Below are 19,910 nucleotides of genomic sequence, written 5' to 3'. Positions count from 1 at the left end.
AGGATGAAAGGTGTAATTCCAGAAAGTCAAATGCATCTTTCATGGGGTGCAATCTCTTACTTTGCCATCCGAGGATGTGCCGGCCACTTGTCCTGTTGCTATGGTGATTTTATCAGGATGGACAGCTAGGCTTCAGGAGAGATAGAGATGACAGTGCTGGATAAGTGTGCACAACAGAGGCAGCTACAACAACAGTAACACAGCACTAAAGAGATCTGATGGCATCAGGAGACTGAGAAAATGTTGTCATCCTTCACTGAGCATTTGCACACAATCTGTAAATTAAACATTCAAAATCACACCAAAAACATCCACTTAACGGCCAAAAATGATATAGGCACTGCTCTAATTAGACGTTGAAACATTCCTCTGAAGATTTAAATGCACTTAGCCATAACAGTGAGATCAGGTAATGATTCTGGATCAGAAACAACACTTCAACTCATCTAATAGGTGTTGGATAATAATAAAAATGAATAATAATTATAAAGGCAGGGAATGCAGTTACACAGGCAAGGTTTATACCATTCAATGCTTGGATCCTTTTCTCCTGGCGATGCTTTTCTTTTGAGACTGTACACACTGAGCACAGCCAGACGCCCGTGGTATCAGTGGGCGCATGGAAATCACTCATTAGAAAAGGTGTCTACCAACTTTTTGACCTTTAAGCTTCTGAATTTTAACTTCTAATTTTAAAAGACTCATAGCTACAATCTGATGGAGATGAGTAGTCCTCAGGGAGGGAGAGATGAAGGTAATTATAATCATTATAATTAGAGTCCTGGTCTGGGTAAACACTGTTCTCAGCTACGCTGCTGTAAGTGTAAATTTCATGGCTATTAATTACCTGTCTGGTTTTATCAGGGCACAGAGAAATTAGGTTTACTTTTTCATGGATACTACAAAGGTCACAGTGAAACACAGCAGCAGAATACTGAGCAGGATTACACCGGCAAAAAAGCAGCCACTGAGCTACCAGTCAAAGCTTTGTTAAACTGTGGTACAACAGTACAAGTCTCACGGTTTACCCTTGAACATGGTCAAAAGTCAGTGTTGGCTTGTGTCATGTTTTTCTAGACTTGGTAATAAGGCTTTTACAATAGCTATGTGACAACATTTATAGTTCTGAATCACACATACCACTCTGGACAGGACTCAGCATCTGTCCACTAGTCCACAGCCTAACGCCGAGGGGTTTTACACCCCTCTAGACTACACTTGGTGTTGAGAGTGAGCTCTTTCTTATGTGCAGCTGCTTTGGTGCATTACATTTTGTTATTTAAGATGTGTGTTCATAACTGGAAATCTGTGGTCCCAATGGGGGCACTTTAATGTAGCTGAATTAACTATTTATAAGGGGTCAGTACAAATGTTTGGACCAATAATGTATGATTTAACATTGTTTGGCGTGCTGTTTCCACACAGGAGCACTTTGGAGTTCTACAAATACAGATTGTAGTCCACTTGTTGCTCTGCATATTTTCTTATCCTCATTTCACCCTGTTCTTCAATGGTCAGGACCCCCACATAGTAGATATGATTAGGCTGGTGTTAGTTTGTGTTGCGCGGGTACAAGAGGATCAGACACAGCAGTGCTGCTGGAGTTTTTAAAAACTGTGGCCACTCACTGTCCATGCTGTTAGACACTCCTACCTCATTTGTCCACCTTGTAGATGTAAAGTCAGAGACAGTAGGTCATCTGTCAATGCACAGTGTGTTTTGGCTGCGCTGTAGTCCTTCAATCGTTGGCAATGGGATGCTGCCCACAGGACACTTTTGACCGAATGTTTGTTTTTTGCCAGTGGCAATCAACAATGACACTGAGAGATTCAAAACCCCACTGCTTTCTCTGATCCACTGGTACCAGCTTAACACACATTGACACATAACCAGCACATCACAGCACATCCAGTGTCACTGCAGTGCTGAGAATGATCCACCAGCCAAATCACACCTGCCTTGCGGTGGTCCTGATCTTGGAAGAACAATGTGAAAGATGCAAACAAAGTATGCAGAGAAACAGATGGACTACAATGTGCAACTGTAACACTACAAAGTGCTTCTATAGGTGAAAGTGGTCATTCGGTGTATATAAAGCAGTGAGATTTGTGGTTAGTGCTGATGCTGAGACAGAATTGGAGCATTATAACTCTCACCACTTGATGTCATCAGTGTGTCCGGTGTAGTGTCTCTGCAGCTGCTCATCCACATTGTACAGGACCACCACAGATGCTATGAAGTAAACCGTCTCTCCGGTGGGCAGCAGGTAGAGGTTGGATCGACAGTCGCGGCCCCGGTAACCGTAGCTGGCTTTCGGTCAAGAGCAACAATTAAAGCAAGGATCAGGAGCATGGGAAATAACGCTGTCTTACTTTAGTGTGCAGTATTATTGCTTTCCAAGTTGTGTGTTCACCCCATTTACTCAGTTCACTCCCATTCACAACTCTGAGGAACTGTTTGATTCCCCATAGCCACCCCATGCAGAAGGCAATCATAGAGTGCCTAGAAACGTGTTTCTCTCTTGCCATGCATAATCCATTTCTGTTGCGGATGTGCCTGATGCATCAGAGCAGGGAGAGAACTGAGCTTAAAATATTCCACTCTGACAGACTGCAGCAACAGTGAAAAAAGCTGCTCTATCCCAAGCACTCAGAAATAGCTAGCTCCTCCATTTTAAATCAGTCCATTAAACTGCATAATCCTGTTAAATTAAAACGAACATATATTAAAATGTCATTAATATTTACAATCTATGGCATTTTCAGTTCCTCTCCAGGTCCCTTTTACAGTAAGAAGCTGATGGACACACCCATGTCCATCTTCTAAATACACGGCAATACGTAGAGTCCTGTGCAAATGTCAGAGACCGCTCCTCATTTGTATAACTTTCACTCAAAAAGTCAAGAAGTACTGCTCTTTTCATGTTTTCTGTATTTACTGCATCTACTTTACTCATTCCCTCATAGGCTTTTAGGTTTTCACACATCTCCAAAGCTCAGTCTAATTATCCGAGTGTGTTCTTTTGTCTCTTTTTACTCGAGGAACCACAGACACAAATATGTTTTCAAGTCAAGACACTGAGATGGTCAGCTCGTTGTTTTTTTTTTTTTAGAACACTAGCAGCTTTATTTTTGGTTCAGATGGTCCTTTCCTCGCTAACAGCTTAAGGACAGCTCCATAATTTTTCTTCATTTGTGGTCTATTAGGGTGGATTCTGACTTTTTCTCGGTGCTGTATATATTACAAGAGCAGGCACAGCAAAAAAATATGCCTTGAGGGAACCGCATTGCACTCCCACGATGTGCCTAAAATTAGTGTTCAAACTTTTACTTGGCCTCCCCTCAAATACATATTCACGAGAAAGAAAAGTGCATGAATATGTGCGATTGTGTGTGTCAAAGAAAGCCAATTAAAAGATTTTATTCCCAATAATTTCTGGAGTACTTCTATTGTGTTCAAATGGTGAAGTAAACTAAAAAATCAACAAACATGGAGATACATGTTTTTGGATTGTTTCAATATGTACATATATTAGTGCAATTATTACATTATAACTACAGTTTCTATTTAAAACACCATCTAATACCTGTAGTGACAGCCATGGTGTAGGAGAATAATGAAGATGTGTCATGAAAGGAAGCAGCTCCACATCCTCTGATGCGAAAGCAGCCCCAGAACACACATTAATTTCCCCAGAGGTTTATCATGACCTCCATGCTGAAACAGAGATGTATTATGTATCTCTGATCTGGCAACCAGGGCTACAACCAAACAAAGAAGCTTTTCATGTCCTGCACACTGTCGAATTCACATTAACACCTGATAAATTTGTGTCTGTTCTAAAGGGGAACTGCTTTTTTTTTGCAGAAGGAAAATGGCAAAGTACATTTTTTTATGTTTACAATGCATTGTTTGTAGTTTTAAAACATGACATGAACATTGCTCCACAGAAAGTGTAACGTTCACAACTGTGATGACCTTTATTGTCATTACACAGCAGTACAATGAAATTGTGCCATTGTGCCTCTGTATTTAATTGAATAGTGCACTGAGAGCAGTGAGTACACACACACCTGGAGCAGGCAGCCATCCCTGCGGCCAGAGATCAGTTGGGATTTAGGTGTCTTGCTCAAGGGCAACTTAGTCAGATAACCCCAGTTATTCCTGACAGGCTTTGGGCCACAGTTACAATGCAGCTTAATTCAATTCAGTGGATACAGGCCACACTTCAATATTGTTACTGTTATTTATCATTATATTTGCTGTAGTAGATGAGCATTCTGAGAAACATTCATCCAAACTCATTAATATGACTTCTAACGGAGCGCAGTATGATCCGTTATCTACAGCTTGGCCTATAGATGTGGTGGGAAAGAAATCTCACTTGATCAACATCTGTTGTATGAGAGAAATGAAAGGAGCTGGATTTTGTTGTTTCTTGGTTATTGGGTGAGATGGCGATTTGATTATCAGTGCTGCTTTTGCAGTTTCTGGAACAGAAATATTGCTTCTGTCTGAAAAGCCAACACGCTCAGCTCTGCACTGTAAAGACGAAAAATTTAAGGCTGGACCGAGTACCTGAGCATCTGTCTATACTTGGCTCTCTGTTCAGTTTTCAAATGCTTCCTCTTTTTCAAAGCTACTTTTGTACAAATAGAGCCATTAATGTTCGTGAATTCATCTATTCATTCATTTATTCATTTACATCCAATACACCCTGCTGAGGGTCTTGTTGGGTACAAAGCATACCTGTAATCACTGGGTGCCTAGAACAAGGCCCCAGTCCATTGCAGGGCATTACCCACTCATCAAGTCAATACATGTTGGAAGCAAGGCTGGTTAAAAAGGAGTTAGGGGTGTTCTCGATGTGTCTGGGTGGGTTTCCTCTGGGTGTTCCACAGGTGTGTATATGTATGTGATGGCCAGGGAGCACTCCTGTCTTGCACCTAATGATTCCAGGTAGTTTCAGGACTTTGTGTCCCTGAACAGGTTGCAGCAGTTAGAGATATATACATACTCACTCACATTCAGGTACTGCTACACAAGAGGGCGCCATTGAGTCCTCTGCATAATAGACATTATTGTAGCTTTTCCACTACATAGTATTTACACGACTAGACTCATCTCGGCTCAGCTCTACACACAAGTTTGGCTCCTGCAGGATGATTTTCAGTTCATAGATCAGTACCATTTCTTTGTTCCTTGTTGCACTGTCCAACTCATTCGCCAGCCACTGATTAAAGGAGCATTTGGACCCCTTTAGAAAAACAGAGAATTTTTGCTGCCATTGTGAGTTGAATAAAAAATAAATGTGATCACTACTGTAGCTCAGAGGGTTTTTTTTTTTCAAATGCCTAGTTGTGTCTATATTGTCTGCATTTCATTGTGATTGACAAGTCTCTCCGGCCAATCAGAGCTCTGCAAGTTTTACACGTCACATTTACAGTAGTCCCTACTCAGCTCGCGTGGAACCACAAATGAGCAGGTACTAAAATAATACGTGGTTCTATGTACCAGGAAACAAATTTGCCTAATGGGCCAAACCGAGTCAGTACCATGCAGTAGAAAAGCGCCATATGTGTCCTTGTTTTTATTTACTGCAGGAGAACAGTGAATAATGTATGGGAAGTGATATCAAAAGGCAATACAAACCTTGTCCATGTCACAGGTTACAGTGATCTAAAAGGATACACCCAGTCTAGCTTCAGCTTCTTCTGAGGCAGATCAACCTTGGCTTCTAGACAGTACGTATCCACCATCTCTTTGGGCATGTACATGGTGATGGGTCTTCCCTTCAAATACATTTTCACATAACCTTCATCTAAAAAAGTAACAGACTTTTAGTACAAGGAATTATATGAGACTGCCCTAAGAGTCTCTGTAATGGAAAAAATTTAAGGTGGCATAACGTTATGAAGTGCAATACATCATCAAACAATACAGCTTGTGGAATATCACATCGGAGCCTTAAATGTGTGTTTAAATCTGTATTTATCAATAGGTTTACTGAGGTAAATCAAGGTTAATCACTGAACTTTTGAAGAAACAAAAATTAGGGAGCTCAAAGTGTACAGAAATGATATGTATCTGTTAATAGATGAATACGCCAATCAGCCATAATATTAAAATGACCTAGTTTTTAGGTTCCTTAACAAATTTACCAACTCGATTGCCCATACACATGCACTTTCAGGTACTACAATTACAGGCTGTTGTCCGTTTGTTGCTCTGCATACTTTGCTTTTCTCTTTCACCTGTTCTTCAATGGTCAGGACCCCCACCGAGCAAGCAGTTATAACTTGGGTGGTGAATCATCCCCAGCGCTGCAGTGACACTGACTTGGTGGAGTAGTTTTTGTGGGTTGTGGATCAGACACAGCAGTGCTGCCAGAGTTTTTAAACACTGTGCCCACTCTATTAGACACACCTACCTTGAAGAGACAGTATTCCTCAAGTCCTTCATCAGGTCACAGGACAATGCCCTTTAGTCGCTGTTGGGTGGATATTTTTGGTGTGTTGACTATTCTCAGTCCTGTGGTGACATTGCGGGGTTAAAAACTCCAGCAGCACTGCTGTGTCTGATCCACTTTTCCTGGTAGGCAACACATGCTAACAACACCCCAACTGATGCCTGCCCGGTGGCCCAGTGGTGGTCCTGATCAGTGAAGAACAGGCTGAAAAGGGGCCATCAGTGTATTGGGAGGAATAAAGTGCATCTAATATATGTTCAGTGGAGTCAATAAAATGGAGAATTAATTGTTCAAACATGGAGGTCACTGTAATGTTTTGGCTGATATGTGCATATGTTATCAATTAAATAATACTCTGTGTATTGTTATTTTTTAGTAAATTCATTCCAAGAAAAAAAATAAATAAAAGAAAAGGAAACATGAAAAGATGTCCTTATTGGTTGATTTTATTATAGCTCTGATATACATTTATATATTAAATAGTAACACACAAAGACAAATTAAGAGAGCATGCAACTAGTTTCCTGGCCTCACAAATTTAGTAAATGAAATGACATGTGCACGAAAAACAATTTAAGAGAGCAGACATGCAAGCAAAGCCAACGGGAAACATTCACAGAGAGCTTAAAGAGGAAGAAGAATTTCACTCAAAACATAACTAACTGTGTTTTCTGTTTCTCAGTTATATCCCTGACATGTCAATGAGTCACTGTGCTTACTGATTTACTCCTAAAACCCTTCTCTGTGGTGATAAATGAATGGGGTATTTAGCAAATAACCTCCTTTTCAAATCTACACTGTGTATGTCAAATGACATAGTGTAGTTTCTGCAGTGCTGAGCCCAAACTAGCAACGATAGAGTCTCTATTCTCCATATTACAGGTCAGTGGAGAATCCCAATGGATTTGGAGCTGTAATTTTCCAACAGTGTTATTGTTTTATTGAACATAACATTTTTTGGGTGAAATTCCCCTTCAAAAAACACAACTAAAGCAGAACAAAACCATCAGATGAAACCAACATGTCTAGCATGCAAGCAGACATGCGAAAAGTGAGGTAAAACATCTTAGTAGACAAAAACAAAGAAAACAAAAACAGAAAACCAAATGAAAACAGAAAATTTATTGAACACCACTGAGTTAGTTTTAGATTCAGAGCTAAAGATGTGATCAGTAACAGATTTGAAAGTACTGGCTGGGGGATTTGATGGGGCTCTTGTAGCTGGGCGTGTCTAAAGGAGAGCAGGTGGAGTGAGAGGGGCACTTCCTCAGTGGGAGGGTAAACGGCGGGACCTTGGTGCCTCCAGGCCGGGCAGCTCGGCTGAACAGGTTCTTGGCCTCTGGGGGAGTGTTTGTAGAGCACGAGGGTACGGTTGATGCAGATTTGGGGGGCTCAGTGGATGCAGTCCCTTTGGCCGGCCGGTGCAGGTAAATCTGCACGGTCACTAGGTAAAGTATTGGGATAGGGCCGATTGTAGTGGGGGTAGGGGTGGGGGGTAGAGAGGTGGGTTGAAGTATAATTTAGTTGGTCAAAAATTATCTCCCACATGTTCTGATAATACCACAGTCAGCACAACAAAGGACTAATGCATCACAAACTGACACAAGGAAGAAAATTGAATTTAATATTAATGCTTACAAATCACAGCCTAGTTTGATTATTCTTTTAAAATGTAATAATAAGAGGATACATAGGTTTCAAATTAAGTTTTTGGAATTGAAAATTAAGGGTTTAGGGTACATTTCTAGGGGGTCAAATGAAACCTCACAGGCCAATACAAGGCAACACTTTCAGAAGCCTCGATTTAGATTTAGATCTAATCTGTTGTTTCCATGAGGTACAAGTGATAAATTAATATCAAATTATATCATGTTTAGTTATTTTCAAAAAGTGACAACTGAAAATATACAGTATTCGTTCAGGATGGTAAAAATCAACCAGGGGAAACGGTTCCAATCACCGGGGTACTGGATGGCATATTTACATACTGGAAGACTATAAAGCAATATAAATTCTACAAAGCAAACTACCTAAGTGTTTAATAAAAAAAATAATGGAACCTTCTGGGGTCTGAAATTTTGGCTTATTGTAGTGTAACTTCTTAAACTTTCATTTAAAAGCACTTGATCTTACCTGCAGGAGATACTCTGGGATATTAGCAGCTCTATTCACACATGTACTCACACTGACATTACCTGGACTTTGTACTAGGGCACTATTCAGTGTAAAGTCTGAGACAAATATTCACTCATCGAATTCCTCCAGGTAAATTTTTTTTTTCCAGAAATTTCTAGTAACATACATGTGTGAAAGGAGATATGGTGAGAGGCAAACGATGTATACTTTGTATCTCAGCCTCTCTTCATAGTCTTGTAACTCTGGATATTAATAGCACACAATGTCATTGAAAGGACAGACTCATGCAAGTTTGTAGACCCCAGAAGATTAAAAAACTAGAATAGTCACTTGTCCACTTATAAATACAGAAGAAATACTCTCAAGTGATAAAAATCTGTCAAGAAAATTCTGATGGCCACCATTTTCAATGCGAAAACGTAAGGCCTCAGAAAGAACTAAAAGTGCAGTTTCTGGCACCAGAAGTGAAAGCAGCTCTATGTTATTGCTGGCAAGTCTTTAAGTGAGCTGCCGAGTAACTGCAACAGAATGCGTGTTCCCATGGTGCATGTGAAAAATAAGCGCTGTGGGCTGTGAGCAAACACTCGGCGTGCCTCTCGCAGATTAACAGCTAATGCATCTACTTCCACTACAAAATCACTGCAATCAACCACAGGCTGACGACACACTCTCCGTGAGGTGTTAGATACAGTGTGCTCATTAGTCCGTAGGGAAGGCTTGCACTTTGGAAGTGAAGAAAGGGGTTTCTGTCACACGCACATCTATCACATCAACCCTGGCCCTTACACAACTCAGCTCTAGAGGCATTGGTTCTGTGATGTCCTAAAGCCAGACGACGCCACTCTGAGTCAGAAAGCATTGACATCCAGTCAACTGGAGGTGACAGTCTCCTGTCATACAGTTCCAAGCCTAATATGCTAGTGGACGTGCTCCAAGAACTATGCTTTTCAAATGCCATCTTCACAAATCCTGTGAATGGTTTTGTGTTTTTCTGTTGAAAAACATGTATTGGACGTGCCATTAAATATTCTCACACTTTTATCCATAATGCACTGCATTGTTTGGTTAAAAACCGCATGAGTTCGAGTCTGAAATCGTTCACTACCCTCCTGAATTCAGTTCCATATAATATTGCATGCTATAGAGAGTAATATAGTGAATAGGGAGCCATCTGATCTGGCATTACATAGGGACTGTTTACACCTGGCATTAAGATGCGTTTTTTTTTCTTTTTATTATTGGATCACATTAGTTTTCTGAAAGCATGGCTTTTGAAGCAGACTCCAGTTTACTACTCAGAGCAATGGCTAAAACAGAGCTAACCTAGCTTTAGGATCACCTAATGCCCACAGAGCCACTTGGTGAGGGAGGGTTGAGGATCAGGGCCTACCTTTACAGTGTGTCACACGCCGCATCCCTTTGTGAGTGTAGAAAGACAAAGAAGACTGTGTGAGTGTGCTCTTACATAGTGAGGGACACACACACACACAGAGAGAGAGAGAGAGAGAGAGGAGAGAGAGAGAGAGAGAGAGAGAGAGAGAGAGAGAGAGAGAGAGAGAGAGAAAGAGAGAGAGAGAGAGAGAGAGAGAGAGAGAGAGAGAGAAAGAGAGAGAGAGAGAAAGAGAGAGAAAGAGAAAGAGAGAGAAAGAGAGAGAAAGAGAGAGAGAGAGAGAGAGAGAGAGAGAGAGAGAGAGAGAGAGATCCTGGGTCACCCTGTCTGGTTAATTACTCTAAAAGACCCTCCAGGGGAGAAGACATTTCTTCAGACCTCTGCTCTACATAACAAATCACTCCAGTTAATTTGTGTTTTGTTAAATCTCATAACATCTGGACAGGGCACTGGGTTGGCTCCAGCTAATCAGGGGATTTGGCATCATCATAACAACATGGTCAAACAGAAGGTGCATGTCCCAGGCCAGATGGCTGATTGTATTGTCCATCATCACTGAATGTAGACAGGATTAACAATATTAATATTTATGTTTGCTGTATTTTTATCATCTGCCAACTTATATCACATTTACCAAATTGCAGGTAACATCCAAAAGTATGGAAGGGAACTTTGGGGACTGTCTTTTAGTAAGAGAGAACAAAGAACAATAACAGGAAACACTAGGAACCATGATTTTTTTCTACTAGGGATGTACATATCCTGCAATTAGGGGTTGATAAAATTTTTCTGCAGCTGAAATTTTTAACAGCCAACTATTAGCCTGTCCTTGCCTAATGGTGGTTTTCCACTACATGGTACCTACTCTACTCAGCTGTATTCACTTTTAGGGACATGGTACCTGCTTGGTTTTCCCTTTACCACAGCTCCCCACCAAAATGTAGCTGGTGAAACCATAGCAACTGTGGCGGTAACATTAAGCATTGTTTACTCAGCATGTATTCACATGTTGTTGTTGCTGTTGTTATTGTTTGGGACTGATCATATCTCCACACATTAGTTCAGTTAGATTATTGTATATTATCTCCTTTGGGTCTTTTGTTGGCCATAGATCCAAGTAGCATTTAAACCTTTAAGAAAGGTTAAAATTTTACAAGCTGCCGTTGTAAATTGGAGAAAAATTTGGGATCTCTACCACAGATTAGAGACATTTACAAAGCTTGTACTGCCTGTCTGTATTTCATGTCTGATTGACAAGTCTCTCTGGCCAATTAGAGCTCTGCAAAGTTTACACGTCACATTTAGTTCCTACTCAGCTCGCTTGGAACAACAAGAGAGCAGGTATTTAAAAAAACATGGCTAATGGAAAAACAAAAAGAGTAGAGCCTAGTCAAGTCAAGTAGATACCATGCAGTGGAAAAGCGCTGTAATTGTTTAACCACAGCACCTAATTAGGATAGGCCTTCTCAAGAGGATTCAGCAACTCAGTGTCTAATTACACATCAATCACCTTGAGAACAATGGTTTTATTAACTTACTAAACATCAAAACCAATTCACATCTAAAAGGCAGTTCTAGGGAGGGCTAAAATGTAAGTTAATGGTAATCTCCAAGACAACACTGTAAACAACAGAGAAAGCAACAAAGCAAATAAAAACCAGACACAACAGAAGAAGGGAAAAAAGGAAAATGGTAGGCTGCAGTAAAGGAATGGGTGAAATGGGTTACGGATGATGGATTGGGTTGTTACTAGCTGGCTGGATAAATCGCTCAATTCCTCAGCACACACAGCACCACACATTACAGCACAACTGCCCACGAACCTTTACAGGCAGAGACTGGAGGAGGCAAACCCATAAGCTTGAAGTGATCATTCTCTTGGCCTTGTTTCACTTGTTTAACAATGGAAGAGATGATTCACTGCAGGCGAACACTCATCTGTCCCCATGCTAAATTAAACTTCCCTGTAGTTAATTGAGAGAGGCAAAACAATTTCATAACCTTGGGCCATCATCTATCTTGAATCTATGCTCACCAGGGTCAGTGGAAAGTCCAGCTCTGACACTCTTAATCATTTCCCTTAAGTCCAATAAGAAGTGCATTGAAAATAAGCACATGGAGATGTTTAACCATGACTCCTCCGGTCTTGGCTTGTAATAATAAAACTTGTGGAAGCAAACATCACAGCAGCAGCTGGCACTTACCAGCACTGAATACAGGCTCCCTCTGTTTGCTGCAGGAGGTGAGAGAGGCAGTACGTCACCCAAATGAGGTGTGTCACTGTATGTGCATCTGTTTTCATTTTCCAATGAAGGTTGCTTCTAAAATGACTTTGTACAAGCAAAAGTAAGGGCTAATCTACGAGGTTCATCAACACCTTCACGTCTTTTTAATGTCTTTTTTTCCACACACACTGCACTGGCAAACCTTTTTGTAACTGTAGATAGGATTAAGTTTAAGTATAGAGCTAGACTTAGTGTCATTAATAATTACATGACTGGAGACACAGATTATTCTACTAGGTGTACACATAGGTTTTAGTGTAACATGGAACTGTGATTTAAAATTCATTCCCTTGCTCTTTTATTATATTATAGTAAATGTGGCGCAGTATTAAAAAAGACAATTGCCAAAACTAACATTACCTAAAATGAACTAGTTTGAAAATGACAAACAAGATTTATTCGTCACTGCATTCACTACGAGAATCATCATTGTATACATATGTTTGGTGATTTCAATGTCTTTTTTTGCAGTAGTTAATGTGCTCCTTATCTTTATGTTGCACACCTCAAATAAACATGTGTCATTGGAGCATGGAGCATTGGAGATGTGTGTTGAGTGTTGGGTTTGCTGTACCTTTCGCTGGCTCTCTTGCCACTGGAGTTGCTCCCAGTTGAGCCGGTGCGTGCACGGTTACTTTTGACATCCCCACTGCTGTCTTTTCTGCTGGTGGGACCCACCTGCTCGGATGAACTTGTTCTCTTCACAGTGCTGGGGAAGGACAGGAGAGTGCAACACATTAGCCTCTGTCTGGATGAAGTATAGCCATTACACAGTTGAATGCAAAAGTGTCTAGATGCCTGGTCCAAGGTCCAACTGACCCCTTCTCGTTTTTTATTTATTTCACAACACTTATTGCCCATAAATTTGATATGTTCTCATAAATTTATAATTTAAAGCAATCATTTTAGATCTAGTTGTCTGTATTCTCTGTAATTTTGGTAAATGTTTTGATAATTGTGTTAAGCATGCAAATTTCAAGTAAATAAAAAGCAATAAAAACATGCAAAAATTCAAGCCATGATTTGCCTTATGTCCCTGGAACAGAGGAAGAACCAGGAGCGCACATGTTTCTGTGGTAAAAATCATAGGTGGTACTTTTATGTGTAATTTGGTTTAAAAAGTTTGAGAACCACTGAACTAGACGTTTGTAAAATCTCCAAACAACAGTAAAGGTCAAACTTGTTATTATCGGACTCACATTGGCAGCTTGTGAAATTACATTGTCTTTTGAAAAGGTTCAAAAGTTCCTTGGATCTGTGGCTGATCCAGGAATCCAGAGAGAGCTGGACGCTGCAGCAAGGAACAGAACATTCTTTACTGATCTGTCTAAACTGGAGTATTGTGAGGCTGTGTTCAGTGCCAAAAAACAAAATGTGATTACACAATGATTAAACAGCACTTAACTTTACCACCACCATTGTTGTGGTTTCCAAAGCCCATGATTCCCATTAGAGACTGTGTTTTGTGACATTTGGGGTGGGGGGGGGCAATCTGTTCTAATGCAAAACCTACCAGGTACCTAATTTCCTTTTACAAGATCTTCCTGAGCTGAAATGGGTGTGTTACAACAGAGACGACAATGGCATTTGCAAGTTAGAGGTACTCCAACACCAAAGCTGACAACCACATGAACGTGAGACTTTAAACAAATGAACACGTGCCATCATGGCTGCTGCTTATAAAGAATAGATACAAATAAATGTATCATAATAATTAAGCCCATGCTGCTTTTCACATGTCTCATGTCTCAATGTTGAAAACTTTTAGGGAGGAATGTTTTTTTTCCCATACGAGCCCATGCCTCCATCAGGAACCGATGCTGTCCATGAGCATAAACATTGACTCAGAGGGCAGGAAATGGTGCTGGAGAGATAACACTGGAAACACTACAACCCTCCATCCCCCAATTCACCACAGACAGCCAGATATAACAACTATCAAACCTTCACAATTGGCGAAGATAAGCATGTAACCTATGCTAGACACAGGGCCACTGCAGCTGGAGGGGAAACATGTTTGTATTTGTTTTTCCCGTGACACGCTCATGACCAGATTTGTAATGGCTTTGGGTGGATGCAGAGAGGTGAATGTAGACCAACTGCCCTTTCAAACGCCCAAACAAAAGAAAAGGCCCCATCAGCAGTCTGCTGGTTGCCAGGCTCAAGTCTAATCCAAGCTGCATGGGCAAAGTTCTTTCAGGTCGGCCACTGGCTTGTGATGTTATCCTCTGTGGATGGAGCTGCAGGATGTTTAAGCTTGTTAATAATGGCACTTCAGACATACAACTGGAGGGGGTGCAGAGTTAATCTAGAGACTCCACAGTCTTCAGTCAAGTCTGGGGTGGGAAAAGGCCTGTTGAAATGAAGCAGGAGCCTCAAGAGGGGCTGGGGACAATGGAAACTATGGAACTTTGTTCTGAAGCCAAAGAATGCTTAGTTACTCAACTGAGGTGGTAAATTCCTGAACACCATTCAGGGTCTCACTATTGAAACCAGGGGCAAAATAAATAACTCGGAAAACACTTTTAAAGGGGTAGAAAAGAGTTTGAAGGAAAAAGTGTGTCCATTATTTCATTTATTCATCTTCTGTAACCACGGCATCCTGTTCAGGGGGATAGCAGTGATGATTTTGGTCTCTTCATTCATTTTAGTCATTTAATTATTGTTAGTTAGCCTAATAGTAGTCATGTATTTTTTTTAAATTGTACTGTTTTAGAGATATTATTTAGTGCTAACTTTCATAAACTATAGCTTAAAAATGTTACATGTAAAAGCGGTAACATTCATTCATCCATTATCTCTAATAACTTATCCAATTCAGGGTCACGGTGGGTCCAGAGCCTACCTGGAACCATTGGGCGCAAGGTTGGAATACACCCTGGAGGGCGCGCCAGTCCTTCACAGGCCAACACACACACTCACACATTCACTCACACCTACGGACACTTTTGAGTCGCCAATCCACCTACCAACGTGTGATTTTGGACTGTGGGAGGAAACCGGAGCACCCGGAGGAAACCCACGCAGACACGGGGAGAACACACCAACTCCTCACAGACAGTCACCCGGAGCGGGAATCGAACCCACAACCTCCAGGTCCCTGGAGCTGTGTGACTGCGACAAATACCTGCTGTGCCACAGTGCCGCCCCAAGTGGTAACATCACCAACATTAACAAATTATGGAAGAAATATAGCAACTTTATTTCTTAAAACACATTTTACATTTCAAGTTCGAAGTGCGCTGCATATTGAGATGGAGATGACACCAAGATTTTCAACTCTATGATCCTTTGGCCAACGGTTGAAACAAGAGACTCCTATTCATCATTTCCCCACTCTCAAAGAATCTTCCTGGTTTTATTTACTTTTTAATCTTTATATATCTTTTAGTATTTTCAAATCAGAAATAACAGGTGATTTAAATTTTCATTCAGATTTTATTCTTTGATAAAAGTTCAAAACATTATTTAATAGTTCTTGTCTTTAAATTATTCTTTTTAAAATGTATTTATTTATTTTAAAATATTTTTTATTTGTTTCCGGTGTCCATCACAAGGCATCACACACTTACACACTCGCACACACCTGTGGACATTTTCACCCACTCACCCAGTTACTCACACCTTTGGATATTTCCACACAGCCAATCGACCTACTAATGTGTGTTTGGATTGTCGAGGAAACCCACACAAACACAGATCCCTGAAGGCAACACTAACTGCAGTGCTACTGTGAGTCTCCATTTTTGTATTTAGCATTTATGGGAGCAGTGCTAAAGCTAAGTGAACACACACTCTCACCTGTAGGGTGGTTTTAGAAGAAACTTGGATGAGCTGGACAGACTGGATACACTGGACACACTGGACAGAAAGCATGCAACATGGGGGAGGAGAAGGGGAAAAGCCAGACAAGAAGAGTAAGAGAAGCACAGACAACATAAAGCCATTTGAAGGAAATGAGTGAAGGAGGTGAGGCAGAGAGAAAGTGTGTATGTTTATTAGCAATAAGAATTTCTAAAGAGTCGCAACGTTCACCATTATTTGGCACCAGGAATATTTTGGCTGTTTTAAACCAGAAGCCATTTCACAAGAGGACGCTTTGTACATCTCAAGTCAAATGGAGGACATTTGTAAACATGTGCTCTGTGACAAGGTGGAAGCTTGCATTATCATTACGCATACTCCTCTTGGTCAGCTTTACAAAAAACAAATGTCATATTTTAAATTAAGTCTCAATTTTTCCTGTTCTTCCCATGTCATTTTTCATTTTTATGCATTTTTCCATATAGTCTGTAATATCAGTGAAAATTCATAAACAACTGTGTTATATTCTGTGGGCTAACTCTGTGTCCTAAGGTAACAAGCCAGGCAAACAGCCAGAACTACTTCCCCAGAGTCTGGTGCCAAGCCCCAACCTGCACAGACTGATGCGGGACTGAGGTTATATGACGGTCCTAACTCAGCTGCAGGCCCGTGTATCCATTGGCATATTCTCACCTTAGAAAATGAGGCACTAATGTGTATAAAGGGCCAGAGAGTGTTGAGGAGAGTGAGGAGGAGAGAATCTTTACTGCGTTTTTTTTTTCTGAACCGGAAGGCTGTTCTATTTCAGGTTGAACGCCCAAATTGCCTAATAATAATAATAATAATAATTTATATATATATATATATATATATATATATATATATATATACAATAAATAAATACTAATAATAATTTAATAATTGGCAAAAATACATAAATAAAATGATCACCAATAATTATCTGATGATTATCAGCTTTTCTGGTTTACTCTAATTTAAGAATTGTGACATCTGATAAAATTCATTCATTTATTCATTGTCTGTCATTGTTTATTTAGTTCAGGGACGCGGTGGGTCCAGAGCCTACTCGGAATCACTGGGCGCAAGGCGGGAATACACCCTGGAGGGGGCACCAGTCCTTTACAGGGCAACACAGATAGTCACTCACACCTATGGACACTTTGGAGTCGCCAATTCACCTACCAATGTGTGTTTTTGGACTGTGGGAGGAAACCGGAGCACCCAGAGGAAACCCACGCGGACACGGGGAGAACACACCACACTCCTCACAGACAGTCACCCGGAGTGGGAATCGAACCCACAACCTCTAGGTCCCTGGAGCTCTGTGACTGCGATACTACCTGCTGCGCCACCACGCCACCCATCTGACAACAGATCATCATGTTTTTCAGCTCAGCACACTTTATGACATTGTGATTTATGACATTAAAAATGTTTTGATATTGTCAATTTCTTCTGCCACAAAAGGTAGTAACCGTCTGCATTTAAGACGACACCCGAAACAGGCAAATTCCAGTTCCGTTTTTCATCTGGTCATCTGATGAAACCAAATCATCTGGTTTGCAGTGTTGTGTTCATTCATGGTCCTTGTTTATATATTGTTAGGAGTTTAAATAATCCATTCTATTAAAAATAACTTTAATTGTTAGCTGGTTAATAGCTGAAAGAGTTGTCATCCAGTATTGTAAGATACTCATAAATTATACTGCGCCTTCTCAACTGTGTACATGCTGAAATATGCTCTACTGACCATGCATCCTGTCTACACAAAATACACATCATTCCGTCATCCATCTACTCAGCCATCCATCCAACCTGAGACTACAATAAATGAGCTCCGGGCGAGACAGCAGCCGAGGGAGAGAGCATTATTTTGTGTGTGACGGGGGGAAGATTGATGACCCCAGTCCCTCAGTCGTTCACACAGTGCATCAGCCACAGCTCTGAGACCGACATCACCACAACAGCAGCACCTCTGTTCATGAGGAATGTCAGGTTAGGTCTCGGTGGAATTGCACGACGGCGAGAGATTATGTTATCGGTGTCCTGTGACATTCCGGCATTTATAAAAATGAACAGCATCCCATGAGAGAGAAGGAATACTGAAATTTTAATGAGTGTGATAAGCTAATTTTATTTTTCATGATGACACTGGGCTATATAGCACTGCGGTGTGTACTAGGAAGTGGTTTCATTTAATATTATTTATTTCATCATGTAAGCATTTCTAAAACAAACAGAACGTCCCTGGACGTTCAAAATAGGTCTAAAAGTAGTCTGTCCGTCAAGGATATATTTTAAACATCAATGGACGTCCAAATTCCATCTTAATAAGTTAGATAAGTTGTGACCAATCGATAACGTCAGTGGACTACCAAAATGCGTTTTATACAAGTAATTTATTTCGGGACCAATTAATGACGTCAATGGACGTCAAAATACGTCTAATAATCGTCTTTTCAATGTCTGTGTTTGGACGTCTTTTCAACTTTCATTTTCAACCTTAAGAGAATGTTGATTAGACGGCAGTCATTACGTCATTTCAACGTTAAATCAACGGCTAAATGTTTACTGGGTTAGTTCATATTTATAGATCTATTTACATTTATATTCATTCATTCATTCATTCATTCGTCTTCTGAAACCACTTCATGACAATCAGGGTTGGGATCGGTCCAGATCCTATTCACAGTCATTGGGCACAGGGAAGGAACCCGAACTGGACAGGGCAACATCCCAGGGCACCACGCACTCACCCATACATTCACACACTCACTTATATGAATCATATTAATAATAGAGTAATTGACCCTTTCTTCTGACAATTAGTGTTATCACCAACAATGGTCTTCACTAACAACATCAGAGAATTAGAAAAATGCAACTTATTACTTAATATTACTATAATTTTTATGACAGTACATCACTAGGGCTAAGACTGGTGTACAATTACAAATCAGTCTTCACATGATAACTAAATCCTGAAAGGTGTGTAGGTCTGTGTGATTTAGAAGTCTACACAATAGGACGCCATTGACAATCTCTTCTCCATTGCACACTCTAATGGACGCAGTGTACCCTGGACCCTGTGGTTTTATTACTTAGTGTCTGAAATAAAAAGCCATGAAACACACAGCAACTCTGAAGACACAGCTTTTTGTTCTCTGTTAAACAGTTACAGTGTCCCACCTCTTGGTCGCTGGTGTGCAGGTGTCCTTCTTGGAGCCCGAAGGTGACGGTAGCGTGCCGCTTTTCTTTGGTAGGATGGTGCCATTGTTGACCATGGGCCTCAGCGGCAGAGCTGAGATCATCGGCCTGGCTGTGAGACAAAATGGAAGACAAAAGAAAGACGATGTCACCGTCCAAACCAATAACAAGTTATTTGTAACCTTCCAGAATTCCTGAGATGAAAATGTAATTCCTTATGTATATGAATGCTATGAATTCCATTATATATATATAAAAGTCAATGCAACACAAAAATAATGCATAATTGTTATATGGCATAATAACTGTCAATAAATCATTACATTATAGTGCTCTTTTAAATTTTATATTATTTTCTTTATCTATCTATCAAACTATCTATCTAGCTAGCTAGCTGTATATCAAGCTAGTTGTCAAGCTAGGTAACTAGCTAACTTTATTGTTCAATAAAAAATGACCAGCTAGCTTGCTATCTCTGTTTCTTAATCTCTATTTCTCTCTATCTATCCATCTATCTATCTAGCTAGCTAGCTAGCTAACTTGCTAGCTCCTTATTGATCAATAAAACATACATATAAAGCTAAATAGCTTGCCAAAT

The 19,910-nt window shown here is 40.4% G+C and overlaps 1 protein-coding gene across 7 annotated transcripts in view; it reads right to left on the bottom strand.

The window, feature by feature from the left end:
• eml1 (EMAP like 1) overlaps positions 1 to 19,910 on the bottom strand; it is a 58,857-nt gene that overhangs the window by 12,596 nt on the left and 26,351 nt on the right. For 2 of the 7 annotated variants that reach the window (XM_066673990.1, XM_066673999.1), the window contains exons 3-10: positions 19,295 to 19,424; positions 16,082 to 16,141; positions 12,855 to 12,989; positions 12,200 to 12,228; positions 9,996 to 10,022; positions 5,692 to 5,821; positions 2,157 to 2,306; positions 61 to 130 (exon numbers count right to left, since the gene is read on the bottom strand). In XM_066673990.1, coding sequence (XP_066530087.1) covers positions 61 to 130; positions 2,157 to 2,306; positions 5,692 to 5,821; positions 9,996 to 10,022; positions 12,200 to 12,228; positions 12,855 to 12,989; positions 16,082 to 16,141; positions 19,295 to 19,424 — 731 coding nt within the window. Of the gene's footprint in view, positions 1 to 60; positions 131 to 2,156; positions 2,307 to 5,691; positions 5,822 to 9,995; positions 10,023 to 12,199; positions 12,229 to 12,854; positions 12,990 to 16,081; positions 16,142 to 19,294; positions 19,425 to 19,910 lie in introns of those variants that run through there. The other 5 variants (XM_066674009.1, XM_066674018.1, XM_066674026.1 and 2 more) reach the window with 5 other exon arrangements.

This window comes from Hoplias malabaricus, chromosome 1 (assembly GCF_029633855.1).
Source record: "Hoplias malabaricus isolate fHopMal1 chromosome 1, fHopMal1.hap1, whole genome shotgun sequence".
NCBI classification, from domain to species: Eukaryota; Metazoa; Chordata; class Actinopteri; order Characiformes; family Erythrinidae; genus Hoplias; species Hoplias malabaricus.
Note: the sequence above shows the minus strand (reverse complement) of the source record. Positions and strands in the feature narration are given on the sequence as shown.